Source organism: Colletotrichum phormii (genome assembly GCF_030913505.1).
Source record: "Colletotrichum phormii strain CBS 102054 chromosome Unknown BDP81scaffold_26, whole genome shotgun sequence".
NCBI lineage: Eukaryota > Fungi > Ascomycota > Sordariomycetes > Glomerellales > Glomerellaceae > Colletotrichum > Colletotrichum phormii.
Genome location: NW_026851468.1, coordinates 163,416 through 187,043, shown reverse-complemented (window position 1 = coordinate 187,043; position 23,628 = coordinate 163,416). Strand labels below are relative to the sequence as shown.

At 53.9% G+C, this 23,628-nt stretch overlaps 5 protein-coding genes across 5 annotated transcripts; 2 read left to right on the top strand and 3 right to left on the bottom strand.

Annotated features, from left to right (window-relative positions):
• Window positions 1–185: 185 nt before the first annotated feature.
• On the bottom strand, window positions 186–6,269 carry BDP81DRAFT_502132 (uncharacterized protein; the record flags this gene model as incomplete). The annotated part of the gene is made up of 7 exons (XM_060595556.1): window positions 186–1,369; window positions 1,420–1,731; window positions 2,068–2,157; window positions 2,290–3,950; window positions 4,011–5,520; window positions 5,608–5,747; window positions 5,798–6,269. 7 exons carry the CDS (start codon window positions 6,267–6,269, stop codon window positions 584–586), a joined length of 4,971 nt encoding a protein of 1,656 aa, XP_060439925.1. The 3' UTR covers window positions 186–583.
• Window positions 6,270–7,616: 1,347 nt separating this feature from the next.
• Window positions 7,617–9,583, bottom strand: BDP81DRAFT_330949 (mRNA-capping enzyme subunit beta; the record flags this gene model as incomplete). The annotated part of the gene is made up of 3 exons (XM_060585467.1): window positions 7,617–7,790; window positions 7,848–8,327; window positions 8,390–9,583. 3 exons carry the CDS (start codon window positions 9,581–9,583, stop codon window positions 7,617–7,619), a joined length of 1,848 nt encoding a protein of 615 aa, XP_060439924.1.
• A 3,334-nt stretch (window positions 9,584–12,917) lies between these two features.
• BDP81DRAFT_330969 (proteasome/cyclosome) lies at window positions 12,918–16,496 on the top strand (the record flags this gene model as incomplete). The annotated part of the gene is made up of 3 exons (XM_060585468.1): window positions 12,918–13,057; window positions 13,136–16,037; window positions 16,092–16,496. The coding sequence occupies 3 exons, from the start codon at window positions 12,918–12,920 to the stop codon at window positions 16,494–16,496; spliced, it is 3,447 nt and encodes a 1,148-aa protein (XP_060439923.1).
• Window positions 16,497–17,542: 1,046 nt separating this feature from the next.
• On the top strand, window positions 17,543–19,052 carry BDP81DRAFT_114405 (transaldolase). The gene is made up of 5 exons (XM_060581521.1): window positions 17,543–17,752; window positions 17,804–17,997; window positions 18,057–18,165; window positions 18,225–18,456; window positions 18,533–19,052. Exons 1-5 carry the CDS (start codon window positions 17,677–17,679, stop codon window positions 18,933–18,935), a joined length of 1,014 nt encoding a protein of 337 aa, XP_060439922.1. The 5' UTR covers window positions 17,543–17,676; the 3' UTR covers window positions 18,936–19,052.
• Window positions 19,053–21,310, bottom strand: BDP81DRAFT_114409 (high-affinity methionine permease). Its single transcript, XM_060581522.1, has 4 exons — window positions 20,428–21,310; window positions 20,213–20,368; window positions 20,120–20,161; window positions 19,053–20,063 (listed from the first exon to the last, which is right to left on the bottom strand). Exons 1-4 carry the CDS (start codon window positions 21,202–21,204, stop codon window positions 19,170–19,172), a joined length of 1,869 nt encoding a protein of 622 aa, XP_060439921.1. The 5' UTR covers window positions 21,205–21,310; the 3' UTR covers window positions 19,053–19,169.
• Window positions 21,311–23,628: the final 2,318 nt, after the last annotated feature.

Sequence of the window (23,628 nt, the reverse complement as noted above, 5' to 3'; positions counted from 1 at the left end):
ACAATAAACTCAAAACCAAGAGAATCCGTGTGTCATGGTGCTCCAAGTGGCCGAACGAGACCGATGAAAGCCGCGTAACCGCCCACGTGGACCCCGAACACCGTCGCGGCCCGGCCCCGATACGTCTCAACCTCCATCCTGGGCCCTGTTAGTCGCCGACACGATGGAGACGGCAATCACCTACTGTCGTGAAGCAGCTCTCTCGTTACGACTATCTGCTTCGTGAATTCCGCACGTGTACGGAGTACAGACACACAATACTCCGACACTTGCTTCCCCGCAACTCTAATTGAACCTCTGCATACGTCCCAGGCCATCGGCGACGACCCAGTCACCCGGGCTTCTTGTTAAGTAGACCAATCACGGATAAGCCAATTGTCAGTGAGGTAGTTGCGTTGTTGAGTGGATCATCGTTCATCTCAAGAACGTCACTCAAGGGAGCCACCAAAACCATTCTGCGAATGAAGCTATTCTCCGATGGTTCAACTCACCCCAGAGCTCAACCAAAGAAGCTCTGATTGGGTTATAACTGTCTACTATAAGATCTCTATATCACAGCAGTCACTCACACTTACTTCACCACTCAACGCCCCTGAGCACTCGCGCTCACCTTGGCCTTCTTACGATGCCTCTCCTGTGTCTTGTCCTTGCCCCCCTTACTGCCCTGTGCTGATGACTCCCCGGTCTCGCGCTTCCGCTTCCCACCGGAAGATCCACCAGAAGCATCAGCTCCATCATCTCCGCTCTCCGGCACCAGCTCCGTGTCGCTAGCCTGGCTCAGATCGTCCTCTTCCCCACGGTCTCGGTATGTCGGGTCGTGGGTGAGAGATCCACGATACGGCTTGCGCTTCTGTTTAGTCCGGTTCCCTGAGCCGCCTTCGCCATTGTCCTGCTCCTCATCATCATCCTCGTTGCCTTCTCTATCTTTCTCAGCTCTTTGCTCATCCCCTTCGTCCTCTTCATCATGCTCATTGACGGCCGTATTCAACTCATCCTCATCCTCCTCTTCTTCCTCATTTCCTGGTACGTAACTCCGCAAGCCGTCGTCCTCGCTCTCATCGCTGTCATCGTCATTCCCAGGCCGGTAACGCAATCCCCAGTTCTCTTGGTTGCCGGGATGATTCGGATCCCGAATCCACGAATTCCTCCCGGACACAAAAATGTTATCCTTGGGGAATATAGTCCTCTTCAAGTCCGGGTTGTCTCTGACAAAGGTTTGTCTGAGTTCGACCACAGCGCCCGCTTTTTTGATATCGTTCTTCGAGATCCAACCGACTTTGCTTGGCAGTATGCCGTTATCTTCACGGTCTATTTCCACTTGACCTTGTCTAGCTGGAATTCGGCAGCTACGTCTCGGATCCGAGTGTGCCTAAAGGTGATGGATTAGCTCGGTGTGCCTTCGGATTACAAAGTACTCACGTCTATCTGCTCTTGTTTAGAAGGTTCGCCTGGAAAGATAGCCTTGGGAACCGGACGCAAGCATCGTGAACAGTACATTCCGGCAGTCGGCACAAACTTAGCCGCGGACGTACTGCCGACGTTCGTTGGCGTTTCCTTGATCTTCTTGGGGTCCTTAGTCTGCTTCTTAGGATCTTTAGTAGTGTCTTTTCTTGTCCCCTTCGGACCCCTTGGGCCCTTTGGCGGCTTCGGTCCTTGGCCAGGGCTGGTCACCAAAGTGGTGGCTTCGGGCCTCCTGGGACCTGTAGGCGGAGGGCTAAGAATCCGCCCGGGCTCATTTGTCCGGCCGCCTTGATGGCCTCCGGGAACTGTAGCACTGGTATCTGATCTTCCCCCTTGACTGTTTTTGGGGCCGTTTTCCCGAGAACCCCCAGGGCGGGGACTCTTTTGCCGAACGTCGCGGGTACTGGGCACATCTCCTTGATTGTCACCGGATCGGACGCCAGGGCCTGTTCCTGTCTGCCTCTCGCCTGTCGCAACTGGCTCTGGCACCCCACCCTGTATGTCTTTGAGCGGTGCCAGACCTGGAACTGGATTCTTTCCTTCGCGAATTCTCTGCTGTCTCCTTTCTTCGCGAGCAGCCGCGAGTTCAGCGCCCATGTCGCGGACCACCTGTGCCTCAAGGGGCTCGATAGCGTGCGCCTTCTTCAAATGCTCGTTCCACTGGAGCTGGTTCATGAAGCCCACCATGGCGCCACACTGGTCAAAATGAGGACAGCGCTTGTCGCGCCGGTCCAGTGCGCTCTCGTTCTCGGGGTCCCAAAGGCTGTGGCCCGGATTGAAGGGTTCCTGACTGACTATGGCTGGAGGCCGAATAGTGCCGGTCAGAACGTCCCAAAGTTGATAGACGTGGCACTCCATGTGTGAGACCTGATCTTTCCTGTCCTCCCACTCCCCAAGCTCCGGTTGCTTTTCGTAATCTTCCTTGGGCCTCTTGAACGACATATGGCAGAGCGGACACTGTTTCAGAGGCTCCCCAAGATGCTTATTTTCAAAGTGTCCCAGAACTTCGGACGGCATCAGGCCGAACAGAGGTTCACGACACCCGGGGGCAGGACACTCAGAAGGTGGGTCCGACGTAGGAATTGGTCCTGGCTTGTCATGCCACATGAGGGGGTGGCTGAGATAGCGACTAGAAGCGCGAGGACGACGCTGTTGTCTGAGTAAGGCCGCGGAGGTCTTCTCAGCACCTACGAAGAGAGGGTCGACCGACGTGTCAACATCCTTCCAAAGAGCCTCTGGATAAATGTCCCAAGGTGATGGCTTGGCGCCTTCTTGTTTAGGGCAAGCCGTAATATGTTTCCTGATGTCATCAACAGGTTCCTGTGTTCCATCGTTTACAAAGGATTTCTGGCAGTACGGACAGAAGCAACCCAGGGTACCATAGAAGCCTCCACAGAACTTGCGGTGCTTGTCGGTTTTCTCGTCTGAAAGCTTCTTCATCGAGAATCCGCACTTGGTGCAATGCGGTTTGTTCTCGTGAAGAGTGCCGTGGCACTTGTGCGGATACGTGTCGAAAGGTGCAAGATCTTTGGCATCTTTCTCATTCTTCCACTCACGATCTCCGCAAAGTTTGCAGAATGTACACCTCCCAGCTCCCTCAGCCAAGGGGACGCAAACACGATCATGATGCTTTCGGTCCTCATAGCTCTTGAGTTCCTTGTGGTCACGGCCGCAACGATCACAGTATCGATAGCCTTTCTCTCTATCGCTGGCTTTGGCTGGCTGTCCTGGCTGAGGCAACGGGCCAACTGGAGGTCTGGTTTGGCCGGTGATTCTGAAGGTTGAAAGAGATGTCGTAGCCCCCGAAGGACTATTGCGCGGTCTTTGAGGGATGAACTTCGTTTGAGGTGAACGTGACTTGGGTGTCTCGGGAAGCTGAAGCACCTTTCGCAACTGGTCTGCGTGGGAGTTTCGATAGTGTTCTTCTTTCTGCTTATAAGACCAGTGCCTAAAGAGCTGGGTGTCACACCACGGGCACTTCTCTCCGACATGAGTCTTCTCTAGATGCGTGAGGAGCGTCTTGTCTTCATCTTGGCGATATGTGAAGCGGCATTCCTGATACGGACACGCGGCGAGCCGAGCCAGATTCACCTTGGAAAGACTCCAGACTTTATCCTGTAGCTCCCGCTGCTCACTGGGCGTAAGAACGTTCTTGGTAACCATAGGGACTCGACCTGCCCCAGTCCTCAGGACGGCCTCTACGGGCGGCGCGTTGATCGGGAAGGAGGGGTTCCAGACACCCATGTCGAAGATGCTTGGCTCCTGCACATAGCTTCGCTCACGGGGTGTCTGATCGGGCTCTCTTGGCATAGGGTAAGCTGATTTCCGAGGAGCTGGAGCCGGCGTCTTCGGTTCCTGGAAGACCACATGGCGGAGCTTGCCAGGAGGAACAATTGCCGGCAAGGACAGCTCTTTCCGAAAGGGGATCACTTCGCCATACCGAGGACCCCAGTGGTTATTTGCCTCGGTTGCTCCAGCTAGTGTTTGGACTACACGTTTCTCAGGTTAGCTGCGATATCAGGGGATATATAGGGAGCGTATCTTCTCACCAAAGTCCAACTCGCCATCTTGCAAGACGTCTACTCGCGCCAACTGAGATAGGAGGAAACGCCGGGCCATGGCTGCCTCGGAGTCGGTGGCATCTGGCCGGAGAACGAAGCTGGACGGGTTCCAACTCCCTCCAAATGTCTCTTCGTCAAAAATGGGCTCTATGAGAACGCTGTCCTTTTCGGCGTCATATGTGATGTTTTTGTCTCCGGAATACAGAGTTTCCACTGTGGATTTCAACGCTTTCATAGTGAGAGGCTTCATGTTGAATGTTGCCTGACCCGTTTCTCCGTCAACCGACTCAATGGTACATGGTTCCTCGGGTCCGTCTACGGGCTGTATCACGAAGAACTGACAGGGCTCGTCCTCGTCGTCGACAGAGCTGGAAATGAGCTTTGACAACGTCTTCTGGGCTTGTTTCGAAGAATCTCTATCCCGATGGTTCCATCGAACTGGGGCGTAGGTACCAGCAGGGTAACTGACCAGTGGGTTGAAATAGTCGATTCCGCGCCAAATAAGGTAGTGAGAGGTCTCCATGAGCATTCTGACGCTCTTCGTCATTAGGCCGACCTTTTGCAGGGCATCGGGATATGGGTCTCCGGAGCCTGTCCGTCGAAGGCACCCTCGGTTCTTGATAGTGCTGGCGTCGTTCAAGTTTCCTGGCAGGTAGAAAACAACGGTATCGTCGGCCAGGGGGCGTGTCTTGACTCTGAATGCTTTGCCCTTGCTGATGTAGGGATGCATCATGTCCCAGAGTTCGCGGTGGATTTCTAGACCACCATACCACGGTGATGGGAATCCCTCTGGGTTGTCATCATCACGTGAAATGACAAGATCACAGTGGTTTCCTCCTGGCCGATCCGGCCTTCCCACCAGCACTTCTTGTGCCGTCGTGAAGAAGGGCATGTATTGGTTGGAACCCCAGACTTTTGTGGGAGGATATTTATAGCCTTCCTGCATGGAGCCAAAGAATTGTTTGCGATCAGGCACTTTAAAGTACGAGAGGTTTTCCCTCCCGTCATCGTCAACATGAGTCAACTTGATGAGCGTGCTTGAGAAGAAGGACTTTGGAGGCTGCCACTCAGAGGGTATCTCTTCGCCTCTGCGAAGCACAAACCAGGCCGAGTTAGACTCGGACTTAGTTGCCTGGCCCAGATGTTCCACAAGATCACTGACAGGGTTGAGTGGGATGTTGTCATCGAACTGCTGCACAACTTCCGCCGTCTCGAGATCAAATTCCACGAGGACAATGTCGCTTTGCTCCCGTTGGCGCAGAGAAAGGAGCTTTCTGGCAGCTGCCTGGAACGTGGACATGTCGTCAGGGTCGAACATGACTCTGCCTTGGAATCCAAACAGAGGAACCCAACCATGTGTTTTGTCCGACTCTGGGGATGGTTGCCCGGTCTTGGAGGCCATTTCAGACTGTTTCTGACGTCGCCTCGACTCAGGCGTGTTAGGGTCTCTTCCTGGGGTGACTCTGTTTGATATTCCCGCCAAAGGCATCGTCACGGTCTCACCGCTCGAACCGTCATCCGGTGTATCGTTATCTTCGTTTTCTAAAGCCATCGCACTTTCTGATGGGCCAAGGGTTTGGCCTACATCATCATTTGGCGAATATTCCGCATCTACCATGGAGGCATCGTCATCGTCGCCCCCTCCGCGAAGGCTCAGCCCTTCGCCAATGGCGCCTGTCATTTGGGAAGCTGCCACAGGGATGGTGCTGTAATGGTCCTCTTTTCCTTTTCTTCATCTTAGCTTGACTAAAGGCACTTGGATAGCAGGTACTAACCTCTCATGTAGTCGTATCCAAAATTCCTCTGGTCGTGGGCAGTCAAGAAGTGCAGGGGAGGGCGAACCTCGACAGTACGTAGTTCATCCCAGTCGTCCACATCAAAGTCTGGTTTCGAAAAGCGTGTCAGCTCAGATAAAACTGGCTCGACAGGCAGACCGAAGTAAAGCATCGTGAACTTCGTCGCCAGTGAGGAGCGGCATCCTTTGAATCTGTTGGTCATCAAGCTTTGATATCGCCGGGCGCTGTCTTCTTGACAGTCTCTCAAACTGCGAGGCTCCGTAGCTGGCATAAAAAGCTTCCGCTCATGGGATGTGAAGTAATCCTCCAAGACCTGCCCTATCTGCGTGGTAGGCAAGCTGAGCAGATCTTTGAAGTGCTCATGGGTGGTCTTCCAGGCCTTATCAGCTGGTCTAATGAGAGGATTGTACCTCTGCTGAGGCTCGGGTGCCTTTTTGATCGGTTCAGACATGCCGGGATGGACGGGAAATGGAGTTCTACAAGTCTAAAGTTTGAGATAATTGATAGTGTACGAGTCAAAGGCAGGGCAGAGAAGGAAGAAAAAGAGTGGTGAGTTGAGCAAAGGTTGAGAAGAGATGTGTGTTGTGTTAACCAAAAAGCTTTGCCAAAAGGCGTCTCAAATATCAACGGACGAGTCTATTCAAAGGGATAAAGGAGGTTCCACCATTGCAGGATGCAAGTTGTGAATGGCATTCTGAAATAGCTGAAGCCTTTGACAAGGTAAGAATGCCAGCATTGGTAGACTTGGAACGCTGATGCCCATTGCCCATTGTCTATTGAAGCTTCCTCAGGGCCAAAGCCACCGATAATGGATGGAAGCGGAGCATCTTTGTTCGCACTGGATATCCCTTGCGAACGTACATGGACCAGCAGAGGTAGGAAGCAAACATGCCGACGTTTCTTATCCCTTAGCCTGGCAGCTGAAGCCAGATGCATGTCGATTGATGCTGATGTAGGTAGGCACCCGGACAAAGACTTGGAACAGAATGGGGTCCCCAGACCATCTCGGTCTCCAGAAGCTCCGGGATCGAATTGTGACACTGGCAATGGTTATAGAGCTCTGATCTTGGAGCTCGATCTCAGGGAGCGAGAATGAGAAAAAGAAGTTCAATGATGCCATTGTCCTTTACGTCAACTTCGTGGCGGTTAACACGGTTTCAGAGAGCTTGTTACCAAGGAAAGCCATACATTTAAAGGTGTGACAATCATCCGCATCTGATGGGGTTGTAAGTACCTCTTTTGGCTCACGCTTGATGTCAATATCGAGGTCGAGGTCTGTGGACTTGCCTCCCGTCGTGTTCCATCTGATTTCCCTTGTTGCGGTGTAGATCGGGGACGATATGCGAACATCTGCAGCAATGGGAAACAGTGATGTCCAAGAAGTAGAAAATGAACGCGTTGGTTTCATGTAACCTGGAAACTTCTCATCCATAATAACCCAAGAAAACTGGGATCACAAGGCGATTAAAAGTAGACTCTTCATGGGTATGTAGTCACAAGTAGTAGCGGGAATGGGTTGTAGAGAGTGCCAAATAACAAACGGCCATGGCAACCAATATTTTAGTATTGACCAACCCCACGAGTGAACAAAATATCAATCGGGTAACGAGCCCAGCCTTTCAAGTCGAAACACCCCAAACCAGCTATGAAGAAAATGACTCTCCAAGAATACGCATCGCCTCAATCCTTGACTCCCAAACGCAGCCACTCTGTTTTTTGGTATCAAACCACCCTAGCCCCTCGCGGGAAAGAAGAAAGAAAAAGCAGGTTTTTTATAATACGTCCGTACAAATAACTATTACACAAATTCGCGGCTTTTGCGAGCGAGGACGCGAATGTTGTCGACGAATGCCTCGACAAGTTGCTGGTATTGATGCGGCTCGTTTCTCATTGCGCGGCGTTGTTGATCCATGACGATTTCGGGTGATAGCTCTATTTCCAGTTCGTGCTCCTTGCTCATCTGTGAGGTATTCTTTTGTCTTTGTTAGCAATGCCCAGGGGCTACATTTCCAAGCAAGAGTCGACTTACTCCAGGACCAGGCATCATTTGTGTCACTTGCGTCAAGTCGACCTGGTAGTGGTTTTGCTTGTAGCTGAGACGGTCCTTGTTCCGGTCAGGGAACTTATCTGCGTGACCTACAGCCACGCTTTCTAGTTCCTCAAGGGAGCCATCCCATGGCATTTCGAGGTTGATGCTAAGGCGACAGTCGAGTGGGCATGTGGGAAGATGTAGGTGGATATCTGCCACGCGGGCCTTGACAATCATGGCCAGGACCTGCTGCGTCTTTTGGTCATGTGTGACTCGAACCTTGATTGAACGCCTGTTACCTAGGAGGGAACGGACGCAACCAGGGAGACGGGCCTGCAGAGCATTTGGCAGCTCGTAGAACTTGTCAATCTCTCGTCGATGTTTGTATTGTACTTGTACTCGGCCGCGTGCGTTGGGGTTTCGGGGATCTGTCTGCACAACCAAAGTGTTGAGAAATTCGTTGAGACCTTTGTGCTGAGCCTGCAGAGAAACAATGAGATTAGCCTTCGTGATTCCTTTCCAAGGAAGATCAACAAACAAACCTCGGTCATGCTGCTTCTGAAAGCCAGGCGCCCAGTGTCATGCAGAACACATTCCGAGCCTATCGCCCTCTCGACACGGTCATTAGTATCTCTGTCGATGAGCTGTCCCATCTTGGCCTCAATTTCGAACTGCACGCCACGTCCTATTATCTCCCCATTATCAGGATGGAGTGTGACGTTTTTGAACAAGAAATCGGCGATCGTCTTGGACAACTCTTCGTAAGGTCGAGTACCAAGAATGCTTTCCTCCCAAGGGCCAAGCAAACCTTCGGTCTTGGGCGGCGGCGGCGGCGGCGGCGGTTCCTGAACTGGAGGAGCGGTGGATCTCGTTGCCTCTGGTGAGGTGTGGCGGCTGGTACTATCCTGCTTGACAGACTCGGACTTGCCATTGATGTGCGGCGGCCCTCGTTTCTGGAGCTCGAAATTGGCCAACTTGAGCCTCTTATTTTCTCGAGCATTCCATGTCTGAGCCCAGATGGGGGGTGTCGCGTGAATCTTCCTCTTTCGTTGCATCACGGGCGACCTAGAGATGGCAGGTCCACCATTGAGCTCGGCAGGCGGCGGCCGTGGCTCCTTCCTTTCCAATTCTCGGGGACTCAAGTCTCGGTCGGCAAGTTTTCTCTTGGCGGGTGTCGCAGCGCGTTCGCGTTCCGGTTCCACCATGTTGGTGACGCTTGGGTGCGGTCGCACTTCGGGTTCTGTCTGTCCACCAATGCTGCTCGGCAAACTCGGTATTCTTGTCTTGGGACTGACGCTAATGCTTCGGTCGCGTTCACTATGTGATAATGATCTTCGTTCGTGGGTGCTGTGGGAGGAGCTGGGCATGCGGACTGGTGGAGGTGGTGGTGGTGTGGCTTGGGCGAGGTGTGAGGCGGACAGTCTCTGTTGATACGGGCTTTGTGGTTGTGTAAAGCTTGGTGCAGTGGAAGATTGTCGAGGCCCGGTCTGGGGCGGGCCCAGTGGGGTCGGAGGCTGCGAGAGCTGCCGATTGAAATCGGGCGGCGGATGCGCCGTCGCCACAGGACTACCGTGAAGGGGATATGGCTGGCCGTGATGCTGCTGCTGCTGCTGCTGCTGCTGCGGATGCTGACTATGGGCAGATGTAGGTGTAGGAGTTGAATGGGTTGATTGTGAGCGCTGATGGAGATATGGATGCCCACCAACAGGGGTCCCAATGGGCGGTGTCTGAGGCATATGTTGCTGCGATGGTGGCGGTTGCTGCTGTTGAGCATACTGAGGCGCCGTTGCACCAGATGGATGAGGGTAGCCATCTCTTGGGGGGAACGCGTTGGACGGTGGATATTGTTGGTGTCGTTGCACAGGGCTGGCAGCTTCCTGAGGCGGGCCGGTCGGCGGGAAGGGGTAACCTCCACTTGGACCGCTCACGGAAGACGTCGGCGTATGGCGATACGGAGACGGGCCTGGCATGGAGGCACTCTGAGGTGATCGCGCATCGGCGTAAGGGGCGGGAGCACCAGCTTGAAGCGGCGGCGGCGCTGGCCGGCCGGGGCCGGGATACGGGCCTGAAGTCTGATAAGGCGACTGCGGAGGGTACGATGGGGTCGTGGCCTGAGGATGCACAGCGTATTCCTGAGGTGCTGGCGGCTTGCCAGGGGATGAATGCAATGCGTGACTGTACGCCGATTCTCTAAAGGCATAAGCCGTCGTGGCCTGGGAAGGTGTCGTGGGGGCATGTTGCTGGTATGGTAGCTGAGGTGGCGGTTGCTGAGGCGGCGGTTGTTGCTGCAGTTGGTGGTGCTGCTGCGGATGATGCTGATGCTTCGGCGCGAGATGTTGAGGAGCGTGAGGATGCTGCTGGTGACCATGGGCGTGGGCATGCGCAGGATGACCAGGAGGAGGGCCACCAGCAGCGGCGGCGGCCGCGGCAGCAGCACGCGGCCTGTTACCCCCGTCATCGGACGTGTTCATCAAGGCTCTTAAATCCATTGTGTGTATCGAAGGCAAGGCGTGCCGTGGGTGTTGTGGGCTAGAATCCCTTGCTCGCGTTCCTTTGTCTGGAGCAGCGCTCCGCCCAGCTTCAGCTTAGATGCACAATATTCGGCTTCGGCCTCTCAAATACAGCGGTTCATGTGTGCGACGAGGAAACGGCTGGAGATAAGGAGAGAGACAATGGCGATCGGATGAGATTTGCAGATTCAGCGCGATTCTAACGAGACGGGATGGATGGATGCGCAAGAGGCATTCATCACGCCGCAGTATTTCAGTGGTGAGTCAGGTCGAGAAGATGGCAAAGGTCGGTTTCGGGTTCGTCGTGGATGTCGGGATTCGGAGAGACGGGAAGGACTGGAGTTCAGAGATAGCTCCAACCGAGGACAGCAAGGCATGCGCTGGGCGTGAAGGGTAGAGAGACGTGGGAGCGCAAAGGCGACGAATTCGAGGTCGAGGTCGAGGTCGAGGTCGAGGGCGAGGTTTGAGCGAGAGGGGTCGTTTGTCGTTTGCTCGAATCGACGTGGATGGTTGATTGGTGGCAAGTAGGTATCGAAGACGGCGGACTGGTAGTGTGGTTGGAATCGACGTCGCGAGTTGGTCGTCGTAATCGTAAGGAATCGGGTGGAGGATTTGAACGACGTGGACGTGGTTGGAGGGAGCTGAGACGAGCTGTGTGGGTGGATGCGATTGAAGATGCGCGCTTCGGAGTGGGTTGGAGAGGGCGTCGCAAAGTGCGAATGGAAGCTTTGGTGTTTTGAGTGGCCGGGTGCGGATGCGGGTGCGTGTGCAGCCTTGTTGCGTGGATGCGCTCTGGGTTGTTGGTGGTGGTGGTGGTGGTAGTGGTGGTGGTAGTGGTGTGCAGAGATGAAGCGGGCGGATTGGAGATGGGGGAATATATCTCAGCAAGAAAACATCTTGTCCTCTCCTGTTGGGTTTGAACTTGGCGTTGCGGCAGTGGCTCGGAGAAGTTCTGTACTCCGTCAGGACTTTGAGCCTTGAGGTAGTAAGGTAAGTAGGCAAGGTACCTCGTGGTAAGGTATTCAGTGAGGTTAGGTAAGGTAGCGTGCCTGGGCGAGAGCGTGAGAGACAGAGGGAGGAAGCGTGAGGTGTGTGTGAGACAGATGGCGACAGGCGTGTGGGAAATTTGGAGACGAAAAGAAAGGATGGAAATGGATTGGTCGCGCCGATCGCAGGTCAGGCTGGGCCCTAGTGGTTTGGCTCTCTGGCACTGAGAACGGGCTCACTCCCGTCCACGACCACTTACGTACGGATGGATATCTTACTGTGTAGGTAGGTATTGGTCAAGGCATAGGCATAGGCACCTTGAACCAAGGTCCAAGGCATAGATAGACAAGCATTGATAGACGAGTGGTCCTATGGATGCTGCCTGGTTCAAGGTAGCATCTGAAGCTGTAACATATCACTTGCAAATATCCGCAAGATGCTGGCTACCTTATGTACGTACTACGGTACGGCTAGGTAATGTACTGTCTAGAGGAGAATTTGGTGGGGAGCTACAACCAGTGCAAGCAAGCTGTAGAAGCAGGCTGTCTAAGGTAGGTAGGTAGCTGGGAGCTTCAAACAGAGCTTCAAACAGAGCTTCAAACAGAGCTTCAAGCTGAAGCTGACAGGACACCTCAGCTAAGGTATTGGAGCAAACCTAGCACAAGCTGGACGAGCAAGTGGACAGCCTCGTCAGAAACTACCTTGCTCCGTACAAAAGTAACAAAAGGACAGGACAAGCCGCAAATGGTGTAGGTATCCGTAGAAGGCAAAAGCCACGGCCACGGTGCGCTGGTCGAGCCCGGCCTCACAACCTGGCCTGGCGGCCCTGGGCCCTCGATGTGTCGACCTGTCGGGGATTTTATTTTATTTTCTGTCCTCCCTCCAATCTGGAAATGACAAACTTGTTCTTCCCCCCTGTCTAGGTCTTTTGGCCGGCCACGGTGCTGCACTCCCGGGGCCCCGGCTCCACCTTTTGTTGTCTTCCATTGCTGGAATGGAACTATGTGACCGCCGGGGGAGAAAGTGATGATCCGGATCCAAGGTAGCCCGGCACGTGCCTGGCTAGGTCGCTTAGCTTACCTCAGCACCATACCTAAGCTGCTGGATACACGCGACCAGTTGAACGCAAGCAGACAGAGAAATCCGGGTGCGGCTTTGACCTTCAATTTGCTTAGCTAAGGCAGAGCAAAGACCGGCTGACTCATCCTGCCCTGTGGTCCCGCAGCTCCAGGGAAAGATACGTACCTCGAGACTGAGTCGGCAAGGCGAGGCAGGCAGACTTGCCTGACGTGGATGCGTTCCCTTCCCTTGCCTTACCTTAGCAGTACGTAGCGTCGTGTGCCCTGGACTCTGGCTGCATTCGCGCCTTTGCTTTCGACGTCCTTCTCTCCATCATCAACGCTTCCTTCGGAGCTCCCATCACCACCAACCCCGAATCCAATCCCATCCCACTACCTCGCTCCGTGCGACACCATCCTATCCATCCCGGCCGCACATTATTCAAACCATCTCCGTCGCCCATCATCGTACCCCGCAGCGCTCTTCAGCTCCGTCTTCCCGGCCACTTCCCACAATGCCTGGCCTGGTCTCAGCTACCGGAGTCCTGGGCTTCCTGGCCGATGAGGAGCACGATCTCAAGGTCTTCGCCCTCCAGACTCTTAACGATGACATCGACACTGTCTGGACCGAGGTCGCTGGTGCTCTGAGTCAAATGTAAGCTCTCTTCCTTCCTTCCTCGCCACGTTCCAGCTACTCGCCTTTGTTGGGATGTTGTTGACCACCTTGACGCAGTGAGGCTCTCTACGAAGACGACTCCTTCCCTCAACGACAGCTCGCGGCTCTCGTTCTCGCAAAGGTCTACTACCATCTTCAGGCCTACAATGAGAGTATGACGTTTGCTCTCGCCGCTGGCGATCTCTTTAAGCTCGACGCTCCCGGCGAATTCGAGGATACCATTATCTCAAAGTGCATCGATCAGTACATTGCTGCTTCTTCCGCAAAGCACACTGCTCCCGAGTCACCCCAGAACGATACCTCACTCCCCGCTCTGGCTACAACTTTTGCCAGCGGTGCTGCTGATGGATCCGCCTTGATCTCTCCCACGACGCCGTTCTCCCAGACGACCCTCCCCTCCAAGTCTCTCCTCTCCCGTGTTTCGACCGATAACACCATCCTCGATCCTACATTCCAGCCCGTCAAGGAAGGCCGCTCCGCATCCATCGCCCCCATCAATGATCAGGCGACTCAGGTTGCCCTGCAGCGTATCATCGAGCGTCTGTTCGAGGCTTGTCTCAAGGATGGCAGATATCGCCAGGTCATTGGTATCGCCGTTGAGGCCAAGAACTTGGAGGTTCTGCGCCGTGTCATCAAGCGCGCCGCTGATGACGAGAAGCGTTCAAAGTCAAAGTCGACGGACGGCCAGGGCCCCGCCGAGGAGCTCATGGAGTATGCCTTGGGCATCTGCATGGACGTTGTCCAGGAGCGAAGCTTCCGCACCGAGATCCTGCGCTTGATCCTTGACCTTCTCAACGACATCCCGAACCCCGACTACTTCGCCATCGCCAAGTGCGTTGTTTACCTGAGCTCTGATGAGGAGGCTTCGCGCATGCTGAAGCAGCTCATCACGAGCGGCGACCGGAACTCGGTCGCCAGTGCCTACCAGATCGCTTTCGATTTGTACGACAACGGCACCCAGGAGTTCTTGGGCAAGATTATCAGCTCGCTGCCTTCAGGAGAGCCTGCCAAGACTGCAGAGAGCGACACCACCGAGGAGGAACCGTTGATCGAGAACCAGGAGTCCTCGGAGGAGGAATTGTCGGAGGAGCTCTCCAAGGTGTACAAGAACATTCGGTCAATCTTGGACGGCAGCAAGACCATTCAGTTGAACCTCGAGTTCCTCTACCGCAACAACCGCACCGACCTGAGCATTCTGAACAAGGTCCGGGACAGCTTGGAGGGTCGCAACTCCATCTTCCACACAGCAGTCACCTTCTGCAACGCTTTCATGAACCAGGGCACCACTAACGACAAGTTTTTCCGCGACAACCTCGAATGGCTTGGAAAGGCCGTCAACTGGTCCAAGTTCACCGCAACCGCAGCTTTGGGTGTCATCCACCGCGGCAACCTGACGCAGTCCCGCAAGCTGCTCGAGCCCTACCTCCCTCGCCAGAGCGGCTTGAGCAGCGGTTCCATCTTTAGCCAGGGTGGTGCTCTCTACGCCTACGGTTTGATCCACGCCAACCACGGCGCCGACGCTCTCGACTACCTCAAGACTCAGTTCACATCCGCCGAGGAGGAGGTCATCCAGCACGGTGGTGCTTTGGGTCTGGGTATTGCAGGCATGGCAACTGGCTCTGAGGAGATCTTCGAGAACCTGCGTACGGTTCTCTTCACCGATTCTGCTCTCAACGGCGAGGCTGTTGGTCTTGCCATGGGTCTCATTATGCTCGGCACCGGCAACGTGCGGGCTTTGGAGGACATGATTACTTACGCCCACGAGACAACCCACGAGAAAATTGTTCGTGGTCTCGCTATTGGTATGGCGTTGATCATGTTCGGCCGCCAAGAAGGTGCCGACGCCATGATCGAGGGTCTGCTCAACGATCCTGATCCTACCTTGAGATATGGTGGTATTATGACTGTTGCTCTCGCCTACTGCGGTACAGGCAGCAACAAGGCCATTCGTAAACTGCTCCACACTGCCGTTAGCGATGTCAACGACGATGTACGCCGTGTCGCCGTCATGAGCTTGGGCTTCATTCTCTTCCGTAAGCCCGGCAGCGTCCCTCGCATGGTCGAGTTGCTCTCCGAGTCGTACAACCCTCACGTGCGTTACGGATCTGCCATGGCGCTGGGTATTTCTTGTGCTGGTACCGGTCTGGACGAGGCCATCGACTTGCTCGAGCCCATGATGAAGGATCCTACCGACTTTGTCCGTCAGGGTGCGCTCATCTCTCTGGCCATGATCATGATCCAGCAGAACGAGGTCATGAACCCCAAGGTCGCTTCTATCCGCAAGACTCTGAAGAAGGTTGTCGGCGATCGCCACGAGGACGCCATGACCAAGTTCGGCGCGTCGCTTGCGCTGGGTATTATCGACGCGGGTGGTCGCAATTGCACCATTGGCCTCCAAACCCAGACCGGAAACCTCAACATGGCCGGCATCGTCGGTATGGCCGTGTTCACCCAGTACTGGTACTGGTTCCCGTTCACCCACTTCCTTTCGCTCGCTTTCTCGCCTACCTCCATCATTGGTCTCGACCACGAACTCGAGATCCCTAACTTCAAGTTCCACTGTGCCACCCGTCCCAGCCTGTTCGACTACCCGCCAGAGCAAGAGGTCAAGGCTGAGGAGGGCCCTACCATGGTCGCAACAGCCGTCTTGTCAACAACTGCCCAGGCCAAGCGCAGAGCTCAGAAGAAGGAGCGTGCTCAGCGTCGCGAGAGCATGGACATTGACTCTGCTAAGCCAACGGTCTCCGATAAGATGGACGTGGACGAGAAGAAGGAAGAGACCAAGGAGAAGAAGGAGGATGAAGCAGGCGAGAAGGAGGCATCTGTAGCTCCGGCCGACACCAAGAAGAAGGCAGAGAAGGAGAAGGTCGGTTACGACATGGAAAACCTGTCTCGTGTGCTTCCGGGCCAGCTCAAGTTCATCAGCTTCCCCGCCGGACGTTACAAGCCGGTCAAGAAGGTAGAGTAGTTCCCAACCCCCCGACTGCAAGATGTTTTACTGACTCTCAATCAGCCTACCGGAGGACCTCTGCTTCTGCAGGACACGCAGCCTGATGAGGAGAAGACGCTCATCGAAGAGAAGTTGAAGAAGGTGACAACAGAAAAGGCCCCGGTGGCTGGCCAGAGCAATGCCGGCGGATCATCTGCAGGCTTGACGCCACGTCAACAGCAAAACATCATCTCTCAGGCCCTTAGAGCCAGTGCTGGTGGTGATCTTCGCTCGCTGAACGAGCTTAGCGAGCTCTTGGGTCGGCAAAGAAGAGGTGATCTCGCGGGCGCAACTGACGAAGGAGGGGCGGCGGCTGCTGCAGGAGTGCTCACGGCAGTTGATGAGGATGGCGAGGGAGACCAAGAGGCAGACGTTCCGCGAGAGTTTGAATACTTCACGGACAACGAGGAGGAAGATGACGAGGAGTAGCCATTCTCGCAAGACAACCACCAGTATTTGTGACTCAGTTTTTGAGACCGCAGCGGTGTTTAGAGCATAGAAGAGGGACGGCGTAGAGGTAGTTGACTGCCATTCTGCCAAGGACAGTCGGGGGCAAAAAAGACTTTGCCAGGCTGTACAATAGTGTAACAATCGAGTTATTCAGAGGTTACTTCCTATACGCACCGATACCCGTGGACTTGACGCTCGATGCGACAAAGTAACTACGGCCAATGTTTGAATGAATCTTGACATCTGAAAGACGAGTATCAACAAAGTAGTAAAGCCAGTGCCAGTCTCCTATCTTGACAGTAAACTGTCGAGGTGTAGCAGTGTTTTCGTACATGGCGCTTCGGCTTTCCTAAAGCAATAATAAGCAGCTGTTTTGCCAGCAACGCAGACGACTCGCGGAAAACCTTGTGGGGAACCCCACGTTTCCCCTCTTACATCGTCAAGCTGGAGAGTACTTGACAGTGACACTATGACTTGGTACGTTTCCTTTCCGGTTTACGCACGAAGCCAGCCCGCTTCTTCTACCGTTAAGGTACAGCCAAGCTGACAGCTGTCTGCAAATTTCTGGTGGTCACGCAGGGAGACGCGTTTAAGGTGCGCTTGCGTTTCCCCGTTTCCTTGTTTCCCCGTATCGGAAGCTCAGGAGCGGTGCATGCAACACCTCATGATCTCTTCTGATGGCATGTACGTTGTCCGTGACCCCTTGTTCGAGGTTCACGCTTCGTATACTATACGCAGGTCCTCCCTACCGCAACACCATGGGGAGAGGAGTGCGGGGTGTCCGGTCTTCCTCCGAGCTCCCCTTACCTGACCTTAGCTAAGAGAGACCAAAAGACCCTCCCACCTCAAGGTACTCACTCTTCCGCGTGCTCTAGCCTCCAACCCAAGTAGTCCATATCCATAGCTGAAGCCGGCGGGAGAGAGAAATCTCGCCTTACTTGAAGGAGTCCTCAACACCTACTGTCTCCCCCGCGATTCCTTCTCAACACATCGTCTCTTTGAAACCACATCACTCAAGCCGACTGTCTTATGTAAAAGTGAAATCTGTATCCTGAATTACCTTCCAGCTTTGAGAGTTTTCTTCGATTCACTGCCACTTCATTGCCACAGCACATTGCCTTGCATTGATACTGCCCACACGCAGCTATTACTACCCGTCATGGCCCAATCCAACTCCCTTTTGGACACGTTGAGAACCGTGAGCCAGGTCGACTGTGATACTCTCGACGTTGAAGGTAAGAGCCTTCCTTCATGACCCAATGCATTCGGTTCTGATCTTGCTTTAGTTGCCAAAGAGCTGGGTCCTTTTGTCGACCACACTTCCAACCAGGCTATCGCCTATGGCGAGCTCACCAAGACCACCGCAGATGGCAAACTGTACCACGAGCAGCTCATCCGGGACTCTGTAAAGGATGCCCAGGGCTGGGCCCATGCGGCCTGGCCGGACATTGACCCGATTCTTCTCGCAGTCGAGATTATGGTACCTTGGCTTGGCGAAGCTCTTGATAATAGCGTCCACCTTCGCTAACATGTCTGTAGATGGTCAGACTTTCACTCAAATTCATCCCGTACTTGACAGGGTATTTCCACATCCAAACCAACACAGACTGGTCTTATTCGGTCGAGAAAACCGTCAAGAATGCCGAGAGTATGTTGCCAAACAGGGCTTGTAATGGTCAAAACTGACCGCGCTGTTCTGCTCTGCAGGAATTGTTGAGACCTTCAAGAAGGTTGAGCCTAGTCTCGACGCGAAGCGTGTCTGTATCAAGATCCCGTCCACTTACGAGGGCATTGCCGCCTGCAGAATCCTCGAGAACAAGGGGATTGCAACACTGGCGACAACCATGTTTTGTATGGAGCAAGCGGCCCTGGCTGCCGATGCCGGCTGCACCTACATTGCGCCGTATGTGAACGAGCTAAAGGTTCACTTCGTCCCTGGGTAAGAGTCATCCCAAATACAATTCGGACACCGCGAACCGAGCCGAATTGAATGACTGACGCTTATGCGCCCTTAGTTACGTGGACGAGAACAAGGCCTTCAACTTCTGCAGGCAGGCGCAGGCGTACTATGTCGAGACGAAGGCCAAGACCCAGGTACTGGCAGCTAGTTTGACCACCGTGCCCGAGGTGATGCAATTGGCTGGCATTCAGCACGTCACCGTCTCGCCGCCGCTCCTCAGGGCTCTTGCGGCAGCGCCGTCCTCACAGTGGACGGAAAAGGTCGGTGGCTACTTTGCAGACGGGCCAGACGAGCGATGGGTCAAGGACTTCCAGGCTGCTCTAAAGGACGAGAGCGAGTGGCGGTTTGCTTTTACTCGTAGCGGTAACGGCAGGTATGAGGAGAAGCTCATCCAGGCCATCAATATCTTCTCCGAGAAGCAGCAGAGTCTGGAGGAGCTGGCGCGGAGCTCCTTGTAAATGAACACCTGCTAATTATAGAGCTACCGTTTGCAAGTTCAAGGCGTAGACAGGGCGATCATGCATCGGGAAAATTTTCAATCCCGACTTTGATTATTGCAGTAAGTAATTCGATGCTGCCTTACTTAGAAGTGTCCGTCTATCAATACTTTGAACTTAATAAACATCCGTAACGTCTTCCTCCTCCTCCTTCTTGTTCCTCACTGGATATCAAACAACACCCTCCCTACGCCATTACCAATGCCCTCCTCTTCCTGGTGCTTGCTGCATAAATGCAGCAAAGTCAGTACCGGCGAAAGGAGACGCTGGCACTTCCCTCACATCAGCATTTTGCCTAGAGTCGTCGAACACCGGGCGCCGAGAACGGAGCGCTTCCTTTCCAACCCAGCTCAGATAGACAGTCTCATGGACCTGTATTAGATCGGTCCCAATGCCGGCCTCAGAGCCCTGGCTGCTTCCTTGTGCCGGTTCAAACTCTGGCTTCTTCTCCACGACAAACACTCTATGATCCTTCCTCTCGATATAGCGAGCGACAAGAACGAAGCCAATGAACCATGCAACGCCCAGAGTGATGATGATCCATGAGACCGTGGGAACCAGCCACCAATCCAGCTGTGTAGATAGTTGTCCCGAAGGATGAACCCAGTTAGTGATCACCGGGAAAAGCCCGCCGCACATGTATACGAAGGCGCAGAAGACGGACAGGAAGGGGCGGAAACGCTTTCCAGTCATCTCGGCCCAAGTGAGCGGCGGCGGTGGCGTGTCTTTTCCAAACGTAGAAGCGTCATCGTCGGCAAGGGTAGTCGGAGGTCCACGGAACCGCAGGATGAGAATGCCCAACCCTAGGAAGGTCCCGATGAAGGCGTTGATGACGTAGGCGCTCAGAGATGTCAGCAAGATGTAGGCGTTTGTCGGTTCCATCTTGTAGGTTGCAAAGATCAGGATAGTACAGCTGACGAAATGGAGAAGCAAGGCGCCGACGGGAGTTTTCTCGCTGTGGTGCTCTGGCGAGAGCCATTTCAGTCGGAGAACCGATGAGAACCATCCCTTCCTCTGGAACCAGCGCAGTACCCGGCCGATGCTCATATCTGTATTCTGTGCGAAGAACTTGGGCCACGGAAGCATTCCCTAGTCGGTGTAAGTCTCGACTCTTCTCGTAGATTACATGTTGAGGTTTCACTTACCTCTTTGGCAATCTCCTGCTTCACTCTAGCAGCTGTGTATGTCTGTGAGAATGTCAGCGGCCATGTCGCCTACAATGAAAAGAGTTGACTGACCATGACGATGATGTTTCCCAAAGATGAGATGGCAAGAAACGCGTTGAAGATCCGAGCCCCAAGGTCGCTTTCTGGTTCAAGGGTCTGAAATGTGAGTTCGAAGAACTTTTGAGCCACGTTCGCGTTGATCTGGTCATCTTTTGGGACGACTACCATCTATCTCGATATCAGAAAAAGTCCCTCTTTACTTGCAAGAGCTACGCGGCTCAACTTACATAGCAAATGTTTACGACAAGGTAAAGCGTCACAACGGTACCAACACCGGCACCCATGGCGACTGGGAACTTCTTCTTGGGCCTGCTAATCTCCCCAAGAACATAGTTTGGTTGCTCGAAGCCGGAGAAGCTGAAGATGATGGCGAGAAACGCTTGGGCGTAGCTGTTGGCTTCGTTTGACGCATTTTTGAAGGAGGTCTCGGGCGAAGTGTTTTTGTCGAAAACGTTGTTGGCGCCTGGGAATCCTTTCGTGGCCACGACAATCGTCGCCACAATGATAAGAAGCATAGTCAAGATTTTGACGACCGCGAGGACGTTGTTGAGCAAGATTCCTCCACGTCGGGAGAAAGCATGAATCCCACAAGAGAATGTAGCAACCGCAAGAGCGATGCCGCGAACAGGACCATTCTCTGGTTTTACGTCGGCGGCTTCGAGAAGTCGGATGGCAAAGTGAATGCTGTTGCCAGCCATGTTTCCTAGAACAATGAAACTGATGCCGAATATACAAGTCGACAAGAGTAACGTGTTCTTCCGGTACGCTGGCTTGCGGAAGACGTATTGTAGATAGACGAGATCACCACCGCTTCGTGGAACGCTTTGATCCTGCCCGTTGATCAGGTATCTGGGCACGTTCAAGCCGTACTCAATGTACACATGAGTCCCGCAAAGACAATAGATTATACCGGCCACCCAGAGGAGGAGAGTTGCACCGACACTTCGTGTGCCTTTCATTACTCTTTGCGGGGACATGAAGATACCGGTTCCTGAATTTGCCATCTAGTTTAGCACTCTATTGGTCCATACCAGGAGCTGAAGTGAGTTGTTGCCCACGATGATTGTCTTCGCATAATTTTTCCGGTAGCAACCTCGAGACAAGATATCAAACACAGGATGGGCGGGGAAGAGAGACAGCACAGTGAAACGAGTGCCCCCATGTAACACAGAATTCAACGCATGCCCTGATGGAGAGGATCAAGAGCCGGAGTGAATCAAACATCTCGGTGCTGAAAGACTTCTGCATCAACGGGTAAAGAATTAAACCACTCACCAATCATACGGTTGATGACTAGACAAGCAACGTCGAAATATCCCAGTCGAAAGCCCTCCTTCGGGGCATGCGTGACGATGCCATTGCCGTCACTGATTGGATCAATCACCTCGTCAATATCACTGTGTACTGAAGCCTCTTCGGCACTCCGTGGCTCTTGGTAAAAACCAACGGAGCTGGGAAAGTCGTTCATCTTTGAAGATGTGTTGGTCAGGAAGAATGCAAGTGGTGAGTCCGAGCCTTGCGGTCGCTCCGCAGCAGGAGATCAACGCGATATCCGTATCTCTTGCTATCCTAAGATACATGGCAAACAAGGCCGCCATGGGTGTCTTCACATTATGTATGGCACACTTCTACCGGCTCGCGGGTGTGTGTGACGAGCTGCTGCTGGCATGCACGTCGGGCGTAATCTAGAAACAGCACGCAACTGGGGCGCGCACCACAGAGCGGACAGGCAGGCAGACTCGGCCATGGGTTGACAATGGCTCGCATGCATGCCGAGGCAGCCACTATCTAAGACGAGGGCTGGTCGTGTCACTCGCGTCTAGACAGCCTCGTCCAGAAATATGCCTTGCAAGGCATGTCTGAGGTCTTTTCTTTCTTTGCGCGCATTTGGGCACATGGAGTCTCAAAAACGTGTTAGCAACTTACCAAGACTCTAGCGTCTGCAGGCAACTGTCAAGCTGTACGTGATCTAGTAGATGGTTTAGTCTCAGCCGTCGAGTGATCATAGGCCTGGCGAAGCGAGCACGAATAGGAAGAGTCCCGGGAAGACTCAAGGTGACACCCCGTCTGACCCATACCCCGAGGTTGGCACGTTGGGAAGTTGTCCAACTTCGAAGCCTTCAATCTGTTCAGCTCACTGCCACCGCCACATGCATTTCACACATGGGCTGAGTGTCGATCATCGTTTTAAGTCAAGGGTGTATAATCGTATTCACTTAAAAGCCCCATCAGAAATTCTTTTAAACGCAGCGATTGCTGGTCCCAACTGATGTTCGCTAAGGTTGCTCCCATCGTACTCTGGCCACGACAGTAGGTGCGATGTAACCACATGCAGACATTTCAGCATCCAGGCTTGGCAGTGAAAGTGCCAGCAACTTAAGATCGATTGGGTTTGTAACTGAATACCTGTATCATCGTCAGAAGGAGAGCAGCCAGCTTTCAGAAGACGACAAACCCCAAGTTTGCGGGGGCTATGACTTTAACAAGGACAAGCTTCTGTCCGATTAGTTCATCCCAATCATTTCAAAATGTGGGTGGCATAGCCGCCCAGTTCAGTAGCTTATCTTGCAACCTTCCACCTCCGCCGCAGACATGCATACCTACCAACAGCTGGGGGTCCATCTATGCAACATAGGTCGACGGGATTGGATGTCATCGTAGGGGTGTCTCGGGTAACTGAGACCGTGTGACAGCCTTTTCCTCCCCCTCCTTTCTGAGCAAGACCCCGGGTTCCATGTGCGGAGGAAATCCGCGCACGGGAATAGATTCAGTTTGCTCGTAATGGATACGTAGTACCTAGGTCAGACGTACATAGCTTCGAAGCCACCCGGGAGGGTCTCTGCGACTCACAGATCCGACTCAAGCTGCTATCGCTTGACCACTGGCAGGCAATGGGCTGCCAAGAGACGACAACCTGAGTTTGTGCTCGGCTGTTCGGTACTGCCACAGTCGACGCGCGCAGACACACACTGCAAGGACGAGAGGCATGCGCCTAAAATGCCAAGCAAGACTGGTTCAGACACCCATACGAGCAGGGAGAAGGCAGAGGAGGTCATTTTCCCCTGCTGCCTGCATGGATGCCCACACCATCCCTTCTCTCTCGGTGTCGATTTAGAGCTGTCTGGGCCGGCGAACTCAGACTTGGGTTGGTCTAAGGCAACAAACACAGAAACCTATGCTCATGCTGTCCCTAGGTACTGGACTCTATCTTCCTCTGCGCCCGCCTTCTGTGCCTCTTTAGCTGTCCGACTGGGTAGGTTGTCGCTGCTTCCACTTGTGCTTATTCCGCATGCTCGTTCCTAGTCCTCCTGCCCACCCCTGCGTTCCTTGGAGCGGCTCGCTCTCACCTCTGTGACATGTCCACGTCTTGGTGGCGTCTATGGTTACTCTGTCATGTGCTCCCACCCTGCAGTCAGGCTTTACTTCAA

Excerpts from the sequence above, each read along its gene's own strand:
- BDP81DRAFT_114405 (XM_060581521.1), top strand. The coding sequence starts at position 17,677 with ATGGCCCAATCCAACTCCCTTTTGGACACGTTGAGAACCGTGAGCCAG. Across the intron at positions 17,998-18,056 it reads TTCTCGCAGTCGAGATTATG|ATGGTCAGACTTTCACTCAA; the intron begins GTACCTTGGCTT and ends ACATGTCTGTAG. Across the intron at positions 18,457-18,532 it reads AAGGTTCACTTCGTCCCTGG|TTACGTGGACGAGAACAAGG; the intron begins GTAAGAGTCATC and ends ATGCGCCCTTAG.
- BDP81DRAFT_114409 (XM_060581522.1), bottom strand. The coding sequence starts at position 21,204 with ATGGCAAATTCAGGAACCGGTATCTTCATGTCCCCGCAAAGAGTAATG. Across the intron at positions 20,369-20,427 it reads TTGTCGTAAACATTTGCTAT|ATGGTAGTCGTCCCAAAAGA; the intron begins GTAAGTTGAGCC and ends ATATCGAGATAG. Across the intron at positions 20,162-20,212 it reads TGGGAAACATCATCGTCATG|ACATACACAGCTGCTAGAGT; the intron begins GTCAGTCAACTC and ends ACATTCTCACAG.